The sequence below is a fragment of the Terrapene carolina genome, unplaced genomic scaffold, assembly GCF_002925995.2.
Source record: "Terrapene carolina triunguis isolate 2854851 unplaced genomic scaffold, T_m_triunguis-2.0 Scaffold130, whole genome shotgun sequence".
Taxonomy (NCBI): Eukaryota; Metazoa; Chordata; order Testudines; family Emydidae; genus Terrapene; species Terrapene triunguis.
The window spans coordinates 32,963,154-32,978,229 of record NW_020664481.1 but is presented as its reverse complement, the minus strand read 5'-3'; the positions used below and the strand labels follow the sequence as shown (position 1 = coordinate 32,978,229).

Below are 15,076 nucleotides of genomic sequence, written 5' to 3'. Positions count from 1 at the left end.
TGCGTATATACAATATAGAAATAAATAAAAACAACTTGGGCTGTCGATTAATCGCAGTTAACTCCCACGATTAACTCAAAAAAATTAATCGCACTGTTAAACAATAGAATACCAATTGAAATTTATTAAATATTTTTGGATGTTTTTCTACATTTTCAAATATATTGATTTTCTATTACAACACAGAATACAAAGTGTATAGTGCTCACTTTATATTATTTTTTATTACAAATATTTGTACTGTAAAAATGATAAACAAAAGAAATAGTATTTTTCAATTCACCTCATACAAGTACTGTAGTACAATCTCTGTCGTGAAAGTGTAACTTATAAATGTAGAATTTTTTGGTTACATAACTGCACTCAAAAACAAAACAATGTAAAACTTTAACGCCTACAAATCCACTCAGTCCTACTTCAGCCAATCGCTGAGACAAACAAGTTTCTTTACATTTACAGGAGATACTGCTGCCTGCTTCTTATTTACAATGTCACCTGAAAGTGAGAACAGGCATTCGCATGGCACTTTTGTAGCCAGCGTTGCAAAGTATTTACATGCCAAAAATGCTAAACTTTCGTATGCCCCTTCATGCTTCGGCCAACATTCCAGAGGACGTGCTTCCATGCTGATGATGCTCGTTTTAAAAAAAAAAAGTGTTAATTAAATTTGTGACTGAACTCCTTGGGGGAGAATTGTATGTCTCCTGTTCTGTTTTACCTGCATTCTGCCATATATTTCATGTTATAGCAGTCTCGGATGATGACCCAGCAGCACATGTTCGTTTTAAGAACACTTTCACAGTAGATTTGACAAAATGCAAAGGTACCAATGAGAGATTTCTAAAAATAGCTACAGCACTCGACCCAAGGTTTAAGAATCTGAAGTGCCATCCAAAATCTCAGAAGGACGACATGTGGAGCATGCTTTCAGAAGTCTTAAAAGAGCAACACTCCAATGCAGAAACTACAGAACCCGAATCACCAAAAAAGAAAATCAACCTTCTGCTAGTGGCATCTCACTCAGATGATAAAAATGAACATGCATTGGTCTTCTCTGCTTTGGATCGTTATCAAGCAGAACCCATCATCAGCATGGACGCATGTCCTCTGGAATGATGGTTGAAGCATGAAGGGACATATGTTTAGTGCATCTGAAATGTAAATATCTTGCGACGCCGGCTACCACTGTGCCATGCGAACGCCTGTTCTTACTTTCAGGTGACATTGTAAACAAGAAGCAGAAAGCATTATCTCCTGCAAATTGTAACCAAACTTGTTTGTCTGAGCGATTGGCTGAAGTAGGACTGAGTGGATTGGTAGGCTCTAAAGTTTTACATTGTATTATTTTTGAATGCAGTTATTTTTTTGTACATAATTCTACATTTGTACAGTTCAACTTTCATGATAAAGAGATTGCACTACAGTACTTGTTTTAGGTACATTGAAAAATACTATTTCTTTTTTTTTTACAGTGCAAATATTTGTAATAAAAAATAAAGTGAGCCCGGTACACTTTGTATTCTGTGTTGTAATTTATATCAATATGTTTGAAAATGTAGAAAACACCCAAAAATATTTAAATAAATAGTATTCTATTATTGTTTAACAGTGCAATTAATCGCGCAATTAATCACGATTAATCTTTTAATTGCTTGACAGCCCTAAAAACAACCTTTACCTACTCATAGGGCCAGTTCATTTTTGGCCATCCAGCAGCTCAGCCCGCTGCTTGTATCTGGGAAGTCATGTTTGAGTTACTATTCTAAATCTAGTGCTCTAGCCAGGGGGTATTGCACAGAACCTGAAGAATCTGACAGACCTGATAAACTCCTTTACGGTATGAAAAGAGACTAAGGGTGACATTTCAAAGTACATATTAGAGTAACTGATGTGTATCTTAATATTTGTGATTGCAGTGCCTCGTTGCTATCGTAGTAGGTGCTATAAAATAAACAGAATATAATTAGTGGTTTGGTTAGCAGTCAGGCACATTCAAAGAATGTCAAACAATTCAGCTTTCATTTTTGTCTTTTTGTTTACATGTAGTTCATACTTTCATCTTTTTTGTGTTGGTTTTTATGTGGTCTTCTGAACTCCTCTCCTAGTTCAATTTAGCAGATTTTTTGCTTACTGTTTTTAAGTTTTATGGAATCTGTTATAATCCCGTTTACTAAACCAGGGACTCCCACCTGGTCTGTTGAGCACTTCCTGGTGGTTCATGGAGAAGAGTTTGGACACATGGTGCCGGCTCTCCCCTCTTCCAGCTGCTACATTGCATTAAAAAATAAAAATACTTGAGTTCTTTCCTATTAGGGGGTCTCTTGTGATGTCTGTTAAACAGTGAGCCATGCTATGAAAAATAATATGAATCTGTCCGTGGATTAAACTGACCTTTTTGTACAATATGCCTAAACTACAAGCTGGGGAAATGTTTTGTTCTGTGGCTCATAGGTGGTTAGTCACGGAGGTCGCTGGAAGTCACGGAATCCGTGATTTCCAGAGACCTCTGTGACTTCAGTCTGCGGTGGTCGGGAGCTGCAGGGTCCCCCACTGCCCACGGGGGCAGGGAGGAGGTGGCGGGGGCACCCCACAGCTCCCAGCTGCTGCGAGTGGCGGGGGAACCCAGCACTCCCGGCCACCATGGGCTGCAGGGGAACCCCCAAGCTCTGGGCCACTGTGGGCACCCGGAGCTGTGGGCAGCAGGGGTACCCCGCAGCTCCTGCTGCTGCAGGCGGTGGGGGTACCCCGCAGCTCCTGGCTGCCACAGGCGGCAGGAGGGACCCTGAGAGCTGCGGGCGGCAGGGGTACCCCACAGCTCCCAGCTGCTGTAGGTGGTGGGGCCCCCGCATCTCCCAGCCGTGGGCAGTGAGGACCTTGGGGCTCCAACACCCAACCCACCGTGGGAGCCCCCGGAGCTCCCAGCCTCTGCGCAGCTGCCCTGCTGCAGGCGGTGTGGAGACCTGTAGATCCCTGTTATGTCACAGATATTTTTAGTAAAAGTCACGGACAGATCACAGTTTCCATGAATTTTTCTTTATTGCCTGTGACCTTGTCCATGATGTTTACCAAAAATATCCATGACAAGTTCTTGGCCAAAATCACATCAGTGGTAGCACCAGGATTAGAATTCATTGTCTCCAGATATCAGTCCCTGTCAAGGCTGCTTCCCCACTTTGAACTTTAGGGTACAAATGTGGGGGCCTGCATGAAGACTTCTAAGCTGAACTACCAGCTTAGATCTGGTCCGCTGCCACCGTTCCCAAAGCTAATGCCCTTCCCTGGGAAGCCTGGAGAAACCTTTCACCAATTCCCTGGTGAATACAGATCCAAACCCCTTGGATCTTAAGACAAGGAGAAATTAACCATCCCCCTCCTTTCTCCCACCAACTCCTGGTGAATACAGATCCAAACCCCTTGGATCTTAAGACAAGGAGATATTAACCATCCCCCCTCCTTCCTTCCACCAACTCCTGGTGAATACAGATCCAGCCCCCTTGGATCTAAAAACAAGGAAAAATCAATCAGGTTCTTAAAAAGAAGGCTTTTAATTAAAGAAAAAGGTAAAAATCATCTCTGTAAAATCAGTATGGAAAATAACTTTACAGGGTAATCAAACTTAAAGAGCTCAGAGGACTCCCCTCTAGCCTCAGGTTCAAAGTACAGCAAACAAAGATAAACACTCTAGTAAAAGGTACATTTACAAGTTGAGAAAACAAAGGAAAACTAACACGCCTTGCCTGGCTGTTTACTTACAAGTTTGAAATATGAGAGACTTGTTTAGAAAGATGTGGAGAACCTGGATTGATGTCTGGTCCCTCTCAGTCCCAAGAGCGAACAACCACCAAAACAAAGAGCACAAACAAAAGCCTTTCCCCCTCCAAGATTTGAAAGTATCTTGTCCCCTTATTGGTCCTTTGGGTCAGGTGTCAGCCAGGTTACCCGAGCTTCTTAACCCTTTACAGGTCGAAAGGATTTTGGAGTCTCTGGCCAGGAGGGATTTTATAGTACTATACACAGGAGAGCTGTTACCCTTCCCTTTATAGTTATGACAGTCCTATGTTAGGTCCATTAGCCTGTGCAACCTGAATGTGAAATTCTTTGTGTTTCACAGAGTATGGATGATCTTTGAAACATTTATAGACTCTGTGCAGGAATCTTTTCCCAGAATAAGTGTATTTCAAAGTACTTGCACCTGGTCAGTGCAAGCAGGGTTCTGAATGCTTTCTTGCTTTCAGCAATCTTAATCTGCAGACCAAATGATCATTTTGAACATGAACATTTTAAAATATATAAATGACTAAGCTTGCAAAACTTACACAAATGTCAATGGATAAACAGACATTCTGTTTATTAGTGACTGGAATGTGATTTTGTAATATCGTGTGCGTTAAAGAGCAACTGCCCATCTGATTAACTATAACAATAAATATTTAAAAACCTGCAGTGCAGATAGAGAAAGTCTGATATTCCTTTGTAGGTTTTCAGAATAGTGCGTCAATCACCAATCTCACTTAGCTGATTAGCCCACGTAAATACTTGTCTAAAATGAGGTTTTTAAATTTTTCTGACTGGGAGCTGCCCCTGCCATAGTGCTGAGGGTTCAACGTTTTCCTTTTTTGCTGCTTCTTCCTCTTATTTTTTGTAAACCTGGCCCTTCCACACATACCTTTATGGTCTGAGGAACTGTGCTCAAATTACAGCTACAGTAAAACTGGCTTCTTGAACAGGTTTGGCAGTCCAACATGGAAGTGGCCAAACTGTATTTCAAAATCAGTTCAAAATCAGCTTTGTCTGGGCCAACCATTCTAGCTAACACTTCATTGTTGCTACCATTGAGGGGAAACTTTAGGGCTGCTGGTATTTTAACAGCTGTTGACTTACCCTGCTCAGAGCAGGTGTAAATGACATGGTAGTTAAAAATGTTGTTTGCAGTGTTGTGGGTGAAACCAGATAATCACTACACTCTTGAATGAACTCTCACAGAAAAATGATTAAAAAAAAAAAAAAAACCCACCATACTACTCCTGGGGGAGGCTTTTCACAAAATGGTCATTCCATATGTGACCTCTCAGTCCTCATCCTCAAAGGAAACCTGCACCACCCCTTTAGGTGAGCCGAGTCCAATTACCCCCCTCCATCCAGCAATCTACTTAAAGCCAAGAAGGTCTTGCAGCTTCATGGCAGTGTACTAAATTAGCTGTGCACTTACCACTTCAGCCTCCATCAGCCCTTGGGCCTTATACCTTGAATTCATCTTTCAGTCTGCTGCAGGTTTATTTTTTGCACATACTTAGCAATGTTGTATTTAGGACCCAATAAACTGCCTTTATTTAAGACAGTTACAGCTGTGATTATAAACTTCATCAGAAGCTTGTGTACCATAACCTTACACAGTACTTTTGTAGCCTAGCTCCTTCCCCTACAGATAATTGAAAAGCAATTTAGATTGGAAGGCAGGATGGTTCTGTGTTGTCAGAATCTGAAATTTTAATCTGAAATTAAAAGTCTTAGAAGTTTCAGCATGTTTTAAAAAACGTTTATTTTATTATTCCATTCACCCAGGTTCCCTCTATTCCTTCCTCTTGTTATTTAAAGAGCAGGTCATTTCAAAAATTAAATTGGTTGACCTTTTAGGTGACTTTCAATAAAATGGCTGGGCGATTGTCAGAGGGAAGACTTGGGTTTCTGTCCATATGGCAAGGCAAATGTTAGATAATTCGTATTAGCAATCCAATATCTTCATATTTATTTTGTCTTTCGGAGATGCTTATTTCAGGTTTACAGCCATGACTGTGTTCCTCTTGCAGCACTGTGAACGTATCACCTCATTTTCTACTTCAGAAAACTGCTGTACTGGGGAAATAATAAAGCTCTCGTACAGCCAAACTACCTCATATACCACTAACTTTGGAATGTTACGGCCCAAACATGGGCATTTAAGGTTTGTCGATTGTGTACATTTGAATATCTGCTCATGTTCTCCATTTCTCACAGGGTCTTACAGTGCCAGTCAGGGTGTAAATTGCATCCGTGAAGATGTTGCAGCGTACATTGAAAGACGAGATGGAAGAGTACCTGCAGATCCAGATAACATATACCTTACCACAGGGGCTAGTGATGGAATTGCTGTAGGTGTTAAAAGTTTGTGTGTACATGTATATATTCTGTGCATAAACAGTATGGTACATTAGACATATCCCTTAAGAAATATAGACTATAGAGTATGATTCTCATCTTCTTTGCACAATTGTATGTCTGATCTCTCACATACACCACGCCAGTGATTCTGAACTGATTTACATTGAAGTCAGTTATGTTATGTGTGAGCAAAAGAGAGGAGTTCTGAAAGAGGCCCATGGATACTAAAATCTTCATATGGCTGTCTAAAGCTTTTTAAGTGCCTAAATATTGATTTAGGAGACTAGCATTAGCCATCTTGGCTAGAAGATTTTGCTGTACATGACTAAGGGCTTCGCTATACTTGAAATGCGTTGCTGTAGTGCTTCAGTGAAGACACTACTTCTGCTGACGGGAGGGGTTTCCTGTCGGTGTACATAACTCACCTCCACGAAAGACAGTAGCTAGTAGCTGTATACACTGGGTGCTAGGTCAGCTTAGCTGTGCCACTCAGGGGTATGGATTTTTCACACTCCTGAGCAATGTAGTTAAGCCAACTTAATTTTCCAGTGTAGACCAGGCCTAAAATGTGTAGACACTAAAGCTTAGAAGAGGATGTTGTTCACTGGAGAAACCAGACCCCACAGACTGAGAATTCTTGGAGAGCTTTAAGGAAACTATGTGTTACGTAGATTCAGTGGAACCTGCACTAAGGGCCACCTTCAATAGCCAGCCTTCCTACATTAAGCAACTCACTTTAAAGTATTCTCAAAGTTTCCAAGGCAGTTTTTGTTTGTTCTTTAGCTGAAGACCATCTCTACTAGGTAATAGTATATGTTGATCCTTTGCATGGTTGCTGAAGATAGATTTGCTTTGCTGTAGTGCATATTTTTATTTTTTTAGCTAGTTTGCAAAACTTTTTTTAAATGACATCTTGTGGCACAGTTTGGTATTACAGTACTCTGATTTACAGCAGCTTCATTGATTCATCCAGTGTAATGGGTTTCCCAGACTTTGCAATTTCAAGGGCTCTATTGGCAGTGTGACAGGAGTGTGAGCATCACGTTTTTCCATAAAACTTTATCAGATATATATGCATATAATCATATTTGATTATACTGGTACTACCTTTGTTGCTTGTTTGAATTTGCCAGTGATAAGCCTTCAACTTCAGCTGGCAGTTACAGCAAGAGGGCAGTTGTTGATTGTTTTTAAAGGACTCTATGTGTTGTGTTTGGCCATTATTATGTGCTACATAATTTTTGTTATAAAACACCGTAGCCTTCTCTATCTAACAGTTGGTGTGAAATGTTATTTGACTTAAAAGATAAATGTCCTTCAGTATTCAGAACTAGCAGTGTCACTGTCATGAAGGCTGGTGACTTTGTGCCTCTGTAACTGAAATTTGCCTAAGGCTTTGGGTCTCATAGAGCGGGAGAAAGTCACACAGCAAGTTGTTCCAGAATATACTGTGAATTGCACTGTCATCTGTTTGTTTGTTTTTCTTTAAATTCCTAAACTTTTCCAGACTATTCTAAAGATCCTGGTCTCAGGAGGAGGGAAATCCCGAACTGGAGTGATGATCCCAATCCCACAATACCCCTTGTATTCAGCAGCCATATCTGAACTAGATGCCATCCAGGTGAACTATTACCTGGATGAAGAGAATTGCTGGGCACTAGATGTGAATGAACTTCGTCGTTCCTTGAATGAAGCCAAAGCATACTGTAATCCAAAGGTCCTTTGCATCATCAACCCAGGAAATCCCACTGGTTTGTAATGGTTTCATTTAAATGTTTCACAGTTTATTTTGTTCACCCCTTTTTTTCTTTTTGCTGTATATGCTTAGAACTTGCTTGTGACTTATCATTGCACATGTATAGCTGGACTCTAATGATAAAATCAGAGATTCCTACCATATAACCGATTTGTCACCCTGAAACTTAGTTAGGCATGTTTTAATTTACTGAGATAATTTACCAGCTAAGCAATCAAGCCTGGGTTCAAAGAACATATAAACCTGGGTTTAAGTGTTTTGTGTGTGCATGCCAAAGAGGTTTGGGCTTACCCATGTAAGAGCATGTGTGAACTGCAATGAAGAACATATCCAAAGAAGACTAGTCTTATCCTCAGCTGACTTGTTGACAAGGGTCTAAAAATTAATGTCTCACAAATTCACTGTCTCCTATAATTTAGACAATACATCTCAAGCAGTTGTGATTGGAGACTCCCCACCCACCACCCCAGACATATTGTATAGAGTATATATAGCATATAAGTGATTGTAATGAGTTTTATGTCCCAACTTCCATACCTTAAAAAAATAAAATAAAAATAAAAAGCTAAGAGGGACAACTTATTGAAGAGGTAGCAGCCTTCCTGGTTCTAGACTAAAAGACTGTGTACATGTTCTCTACTAATTAACCTGAATTGCAACTTTTCTTCTCTCACTTTAAATTATAGGTCAGGTTCAAAGTAGAAAGTGCATTGAAGATGTTATACATTTTGCTTGGGAGGAGCAACTCTTTCTTCTGGCTGATGAGGTAATAGAGCATTAAGACTACATACCTTTCTGTGGTGAACACACCTGCAGTGCAGCAGAAGCACTAGGTGCTCGGTTCTCGTCCTTTGTGCCCAATAAGTGTGACTGTTGATTTCTAATATGCAGCATGCTAAAAGTTGTGAACAAAAAAGCCAGCTTCTCAGTCCTGAAGAGTTAATTTGAAAAATCGGTGTGCTGGACTTGACCTAGGTGAAAAGGGTAGTGGCTCCAATAAGGATGTAACTCTAGAAAGAAACTGGAACAACATCCTAGTCTTGACCTGCAAAAAATAGGGTGACATTAGCAATTGGTTTAGATAATTAAAAGGAGGGAAACTGGAGCAGGGGTGGGGTGGGGATTGGGAATTGAGTACACAGATAAAAAACATAAAAGTTTAGAAATAATATACAAAATCAACGTTCAATACTCTTCTTGCAAGGGCTACTCAATTAAGTATAGCATAAGCTATACATTTGTTATGCTTGAAGTAACTGTAACTTCTCTCTTGTAAATGCTTTCAAGCATTAGTACATCCCAAACTTTCTTCAGCAACTTACATTCTGTGTAATATGCCGTCGTTTATTCACATTTAGGCAGAGTGCATAATGTTTCCTCTGATTGTGTAGGTTTATCAAGATAACATTTACTCAGAAGAATGTCAGTTTCATTCCTTCAAAAAGGTTCTGTATGAGATGGGACCAGAGTACTACAGCAATGTAGAGCTAGCATCCTTCCATTCCACCTCCAAGGGATACATGGGCGAGTATGTCCATCTTCATTTCTTTATTGTTATACAATATAGAATGTACTTCTTGCACAGTATTTAGTAGAATAGCTTCCTCTTACCTCTTGTCAAGCAGGATGATTTTTTCACATAGTGAGCTGAGTGTCAGCTTGTATCTTCTGTTACTGTTACCTAACAACTAGTAAACAAGGAAAATGCATGAGTTTATATATGGAACATTGTATAACTTATGGGCTAGCCCAGTGGTTTTGCAAACTTTTTATTTAATGGAGTAGTTTTTAAAAAAGAGAGCACCTATCACAGACCTGCCTCCCATCCCAACACCCCAGTCCTACATTACTAGGTTCCTAAAATAGTTGTGAGTGCAGCCTACCGGGGATGACACAATGGACCTCTGGACTACTGACTAGTTCAAGAGTCACTGGATCAGCCTGATTTTATAGAAGGGTGGATGTGTGTGTGTTTGTTTCTTTTTGGGGGGGATCAGGGGAGGGAAATGCCAGCTTCCTGATCAAATGGATTCTGCTTCTGCTATACACTTCTACTCTGAGGAATAAACATCCATGTTAATAGCTAGACTAAGCTCATATTGAAGCTGCATATGTTAATGTCTAAATGTCACACCCAATACTTTCTTTGATGGTAATTAGCTACCATTATACCTTACCCAATATGAAAGAAGATGTTTAAAAATGTAGGTTACATATATTGATGCTAAGCAAGATGCTCATGATTAATATAAAGTTCAGCTGGATGCTCCCTCTTTTTCCCCTCTTGGGGTTGTTTTCAGTAATTAACATTCCAGATTATATTCATTTTTTTCCTCTCTCTCTCTCTCTCTCTATCTACTGTATTCTCAGGTGCGGTTACCGAGGGGGTTATATGGAGGTCATTAACTTGCATCCAGAGATAAAAGGACAGCTTGTTAAACTTCTCTCTGTTCGCCTCTGTCCTCCAGTCTCTGGACAGGCAGCTATGGATATCGTAGTGAATCCTCCAGTACCTGGGGAAGAATCTTATGCACAGTTCATTAAGGTCAGCTCTAATATTGTTTGTGTATTTCTTAACCTTATCCCATATATCACCAGGGTGTGATGAGAATATACAGAAAGATCCCATCTCAGCCTTCCTTATGGTAGCCCTATAATAACACTGGCCAACAGGACTACAGAGTAATTTCAAATTCTCTTTGTACTAGTAGCTTCAACATCTTGGTGGAGCCACAGCACTTCCATCACATGTTTGTGGCTTTTCATTGAGTTCATCTGCTTTTAAATATAATTTCTTTCCCCGGTGGCTTCCGTGGTAAATGAGGGCAGCTACTCAACAAAGCTGGCTTCTATGAAAAACTGCACAGGAAAAATGAAGCTACTAAATGAGGGTGACTTTGTAAGTGAAACTATATTGTACCCTTATATATTGAATGCTTATTTGAACAAAGAATAGTAGCTTCTCATTTGTACAAATGCTCTACCAAATTCAGCTGTAGTGTATAAATGGAGTTAAGAATGGATAAATGTGGCCCATTATTTTAGAAAGAAGAGTTTTCACATTACATGGAAAATCAATCCTATTGTAGGGGATGTAGTAGAGATCTGTCAAACCAAAAATGCTTAGCTGCTTTTAGTTGTGTGTTTTGGTGTGTGTGTGTTTTTTCTTTTTAAAGACAGCTCTTTTTATCTCGTAACTAGAGCCTGTGAGATATTGTTAATTAGACATCACTGATTTGCCTTAGGATCACCAGCCCAGATTGATGGTGACCGAAAGTCATCATCATCTGAAGAATGCTATTCAGTGACCTTTTGAAAGGACTTTCTCAGTACTGTTCCAAATGGACAAGTGTTCTCCTCACAAAAGCCCCAATTTGTACCCTTGTAGATAGTCTCAGCAGAAATGCTACAAACTGAATGAGTATGGAGACTGAACTACTCTCTCATCCCTGGAAACTGGTCCTGCCAGGTCAACCTTGAGGCATATTGAAAATACAATTTGAGAAGGCTGACCTGCTGTACCTATTCTGTGGATAAATAGAGAACTCCAGGAATGTTGTTCCAGAACCATTGTTCCAGAACCTTTCACAAATGCTAAATTCAGAAATGTACTTCCTTAAAAATGATACCATCTCCCCTCTACACACAGCCTGTGGACTAGGGCTCCCACTTGAATTCTGGGCCTTTCAAGGGTAGTATCTGCAGCGGTGACTTGGCATCTGCTTTGCTACACATGCAGAAATCCCTCTTGGCCACAGAACCCCAGAAGCTCCGTTCCAGGGGTTTGGGCCAGTTTGATTGTACAGTACATATCTGCTGAAAAGGCATTGAAATTACAATGATTTTATTCAGTGGGGAAAAAAATTGCAAGTCACAAAACTTGCCCAGACCAGAACAATGTTAAACCTTTGGGTTTGCATTCAGTGTTGCACCAGAGTTATAGGAAATATATACCTTTTGTCATCTTCCAGCAGCAGGTATTTAAGATGGAAGATATTAGATTTGACTAGTGTGTGACTGCTGAATTAACATTGACATCACTTTTGGTCCATTGCAGTTTGTCTTGGGTATTTGTTATTGCTAATCTTTGATATATTCTACTTACCTCTTACCTAGTAAGAAGTGAGTTTAAGGAAACATTTTGTTTTACCAACTGCAAAACTATTGAACCAACCTACAATTCATCATCTAAGGAGCGATTCAACTCTTTTCTATTCTCCCTGCCCTCCTTTTCTTTTAAACAGGAAAAGGAGTCTGTTTTGAACAATCTTGCCCAAAAAGCCAAGCTAACAGAAGACATGTTTAATAAAGTGCCAGGAATTCACTGCAATCCACTTCAAGGAGCTATGTATGCCTTCCCAAGGATATTTATCCCTTCCAAAGGCATTGAGGCAGCAAAGGTCAGTCAGCCATTGTCCGTCTAACCTCGCCACATTGTTACTGGTTGTTATCCATGAGGGAATTTTATGCCCCGGAGTAGAACAAGTGCTTTCCAGCTACAAACAACGACTGGCTATTGCTAAGAGATTATATCACTAATAAACAAGTGGGCAGGCAGTCCTTTCATTTTCTAATTCATTTCTGATTGGGGCTCAGTTATACCCGTGTTACTGAGAACAAAAGTGGGGTCCTTTGTGAACTTTCTGAGCTGAAATAATGCCTCTGAATCACGTATATAGCCTGAGCGTGTTGATTTGACTAACTTAAAATGTAAGAACTTCCTCCAAATTATTATTCAGGTGATTTACTACTCAGTAGATGTTTTGGGAAAATCCAATTGGAATGTCTAATTTGTGCTCTGGGCAATATTGTAAGGATAGGCATGTAGGAGTTAATTCATCAAATATTTTTAATACCTTTAATCTGTTAGACACTTCAGTGAAATTATGTTTAGAACACCAAAGAACTCCATTGCTAGAAGTTTCTAGGTCTCAGTCAATCAAAGAGGGGAGTAGTTACGTAAAGACAGAGTGACTGGCTAATTCTGTTCTTTTGAGCTGGACTGATTGAGAGCCTGCAGTGTGGAGGGGATCCATTTCACCATCAACGGGAGTTGATGTCCATCCATGTAGTGAAGAAAACGAAAGTGCAAGAGAAACGTTTGGAAAGAAAAATGAGCATAAAACTGTATTTTGTGTATTATGATTTCATGTTATGATCTGGAGATGAAAAATTACTCCTAAAATTCAATCTCTTTTCTCAGGCTCATAAAATGGCCCCTGACTTGTTCTACTGTATGAAACTTTTGGAAGAAACTGGAATCTGTGTTGTACCTGGCAGTGGATTTGGCCAAAGAGAAGGAAGTTACCACTTCAGGTGCAGTATCTGTTTAATAATCTTTCTCTTTACTAAATAAATAAAACTGTTAAGGTTCTTACAGCATGTCCTGTATAAAAACAGACTTGGACTAATTCACGTTGTTTGTGATACCAGCCTTTTTTTTTTTTTTTTCTTGAGCATACTCTGTATAGCTAATAATTATATCTAGAGCAGTAGGACTGGTTTTTGCTGTGTCATTTGGCTTCATACAGTATTTCCCCAATTTGCTGACATCAGTTCCAAATATACAGAACAGAGCACAGTGAGTATCTAAGTGAACACTCAAGGGATCAGAAAATACTGGTTCTTAGCAGAAGTGATCTTTAATTCTGCTGAAACCGTGGTCTACTTTTAAAATGGTTATTTTACAGTATGGCTCTATACTGAAAAGTGATTGTGAAAATTGCACCACCTTACTCAACAGTTGCAGTTCCTGTATACCTTGAGTAATGTGTGCTCACTTTACTGAAATAAGGTGTGGGGGTTTTTTAGCTATTTTTGGGCCTGACTGCCACCCTTACTTGCACTAAGCAGCACTTTACTCTGCAAGAAGTATAGTTATCTTTTTGGGACTACTTGGGGAATACGGTGCTGCTGAATGTAAGTGTTGTAGAATCCAGACCTTTGTTAGCATTGCATAATCAATATAACGGGAAAATGAGCTGGCTTGTATTTTGACTTGTCCGACTCCAACAAAACTGTTCACTGAATTCCAGTTGCAGGGCCAAATTTTGCCCTTCATTATACCTGTGGAAGCGCATGAAAACAATAGGGTTGCTGTGACCCAAGGATCTCTTGATGTCAAGTACAGGGCACAGGAGTGAATAAGGGTTACAGGGATCCCCTAGGTCTGGTATTTACATTCTAGTTTGCCAAAGAGTGTCATGTAAGATTTCTACTGGAAGCCTGAGGCCTTGGCTACACTTGCAGATGTACAGCGCTGTGAGTTAAACCTGACTTCGTGCAGCTGAGTAGGGAAAGCGCTGCAGTCTGTCCACACTGACAGCTGCCCAGCGCACTGTCGTGGCCACATTTGCGGCAATTGCAGCGCTATTGGGAGCGGTGCATTATGGGCAGCTATCCCACAGAGCACCTTTTCCCATTCTGGCGCCGTGGATTGTGGGAAGGGGGCGTGGGTGCAGGGCATTCTGGGTCCTATCCCAACACCCCGTGATGCATCGCTTCGCATCCCAGAAATCCCTCTGTTTCCGTTCACCTTTGGCGCCATCTTTCAACGTTTCTGTGCAGCCCGATCTGTGTGCGGGAAATGGAGCCCGAACTGCTGAGGCGTATGCTGACTTATCTCGCCAGCACATCACGTTTGGTGGTCAAACTATTCCTTAAGATCCAAAGTGACAGTGAGAGTGAGGAGTCCGACGATGCTATCGAGCTGCGTAACGCGTACAACACGAAATTGCTTGTGGCATTCACGGACATGATCAGCACCGTGGAACACCGCTTTTGGGCTCGGGAAACAAGCACCGAGTGGTGGGATCACATCGTCTTGAAAGTCTGGGATGACGAGCAGTGGCTGCAGAACTTTCGGATAAGAAAAGTCACTTTCATGGGACTGTGTGAGGAGCTCGCCCCCACCCTGCGGCGCAAGGACACGAGATTGAGAGCTGCCCTGCCAGTGGAGAAGCGGGTGGCTATTGCAATCTGGAAGCTGGCAACTCCAGACAGCTACCGGTCGGTCGCAAACCAGTTTGGAGTGGGAAAGTCGACCGTTGGAATCGTGTTGATGCAAGTTTGCAAGGCCATTAATCGCATCCTACTCAGAAGAATCGTGACTCTGGGTAACGTGCAGGAAATAGTGGATGGCTTTGCACAAATGGGGTTCCCTAACTGTGGAGGGGCGATAGA

General features: G+C 40.8%; 1 protein-coding gene across 1 annotated transcript in view; it reads left to right on the top strand.

The window, feature by feature from the left end:
• GPT2 (glutamic--pyruvic transaminase 2) overlaps positions 1-15,076 on the top strand; it is a 43,523-nt gene that overhangs the window by 20,184 nt on the left and 8,263 nt on the right. The window contains exons 4-10 of the mRNA XM_026652850.2: positions 5,995-6,128; positions 7,646-7,889; positions 8,581-8,660; positions 9,286-9,422; positions 10,265-10,439; positions 12,139-12,294; positions 13,098-13,210. Of these exons, the coding sequence (XP_026508635.1) occupies positions 5,995-6,128; positions 7,646-7,889; positions 8,581-8,660; positions 9,286-9,422; positions 10,265-10,439; positions 12,139-12,294; positions 13,098-13,210 (1,039 nt within the window). The remainder of the gene's footprint in view (positions 1-5,994; positions 6,129-7,645; positions 7,890-8,580; positions 8,661-9,285; positions 9,423-10,264; positions 10,440-12,138; positions 12,295-13,097; positions 13,211-15,076) is intronic.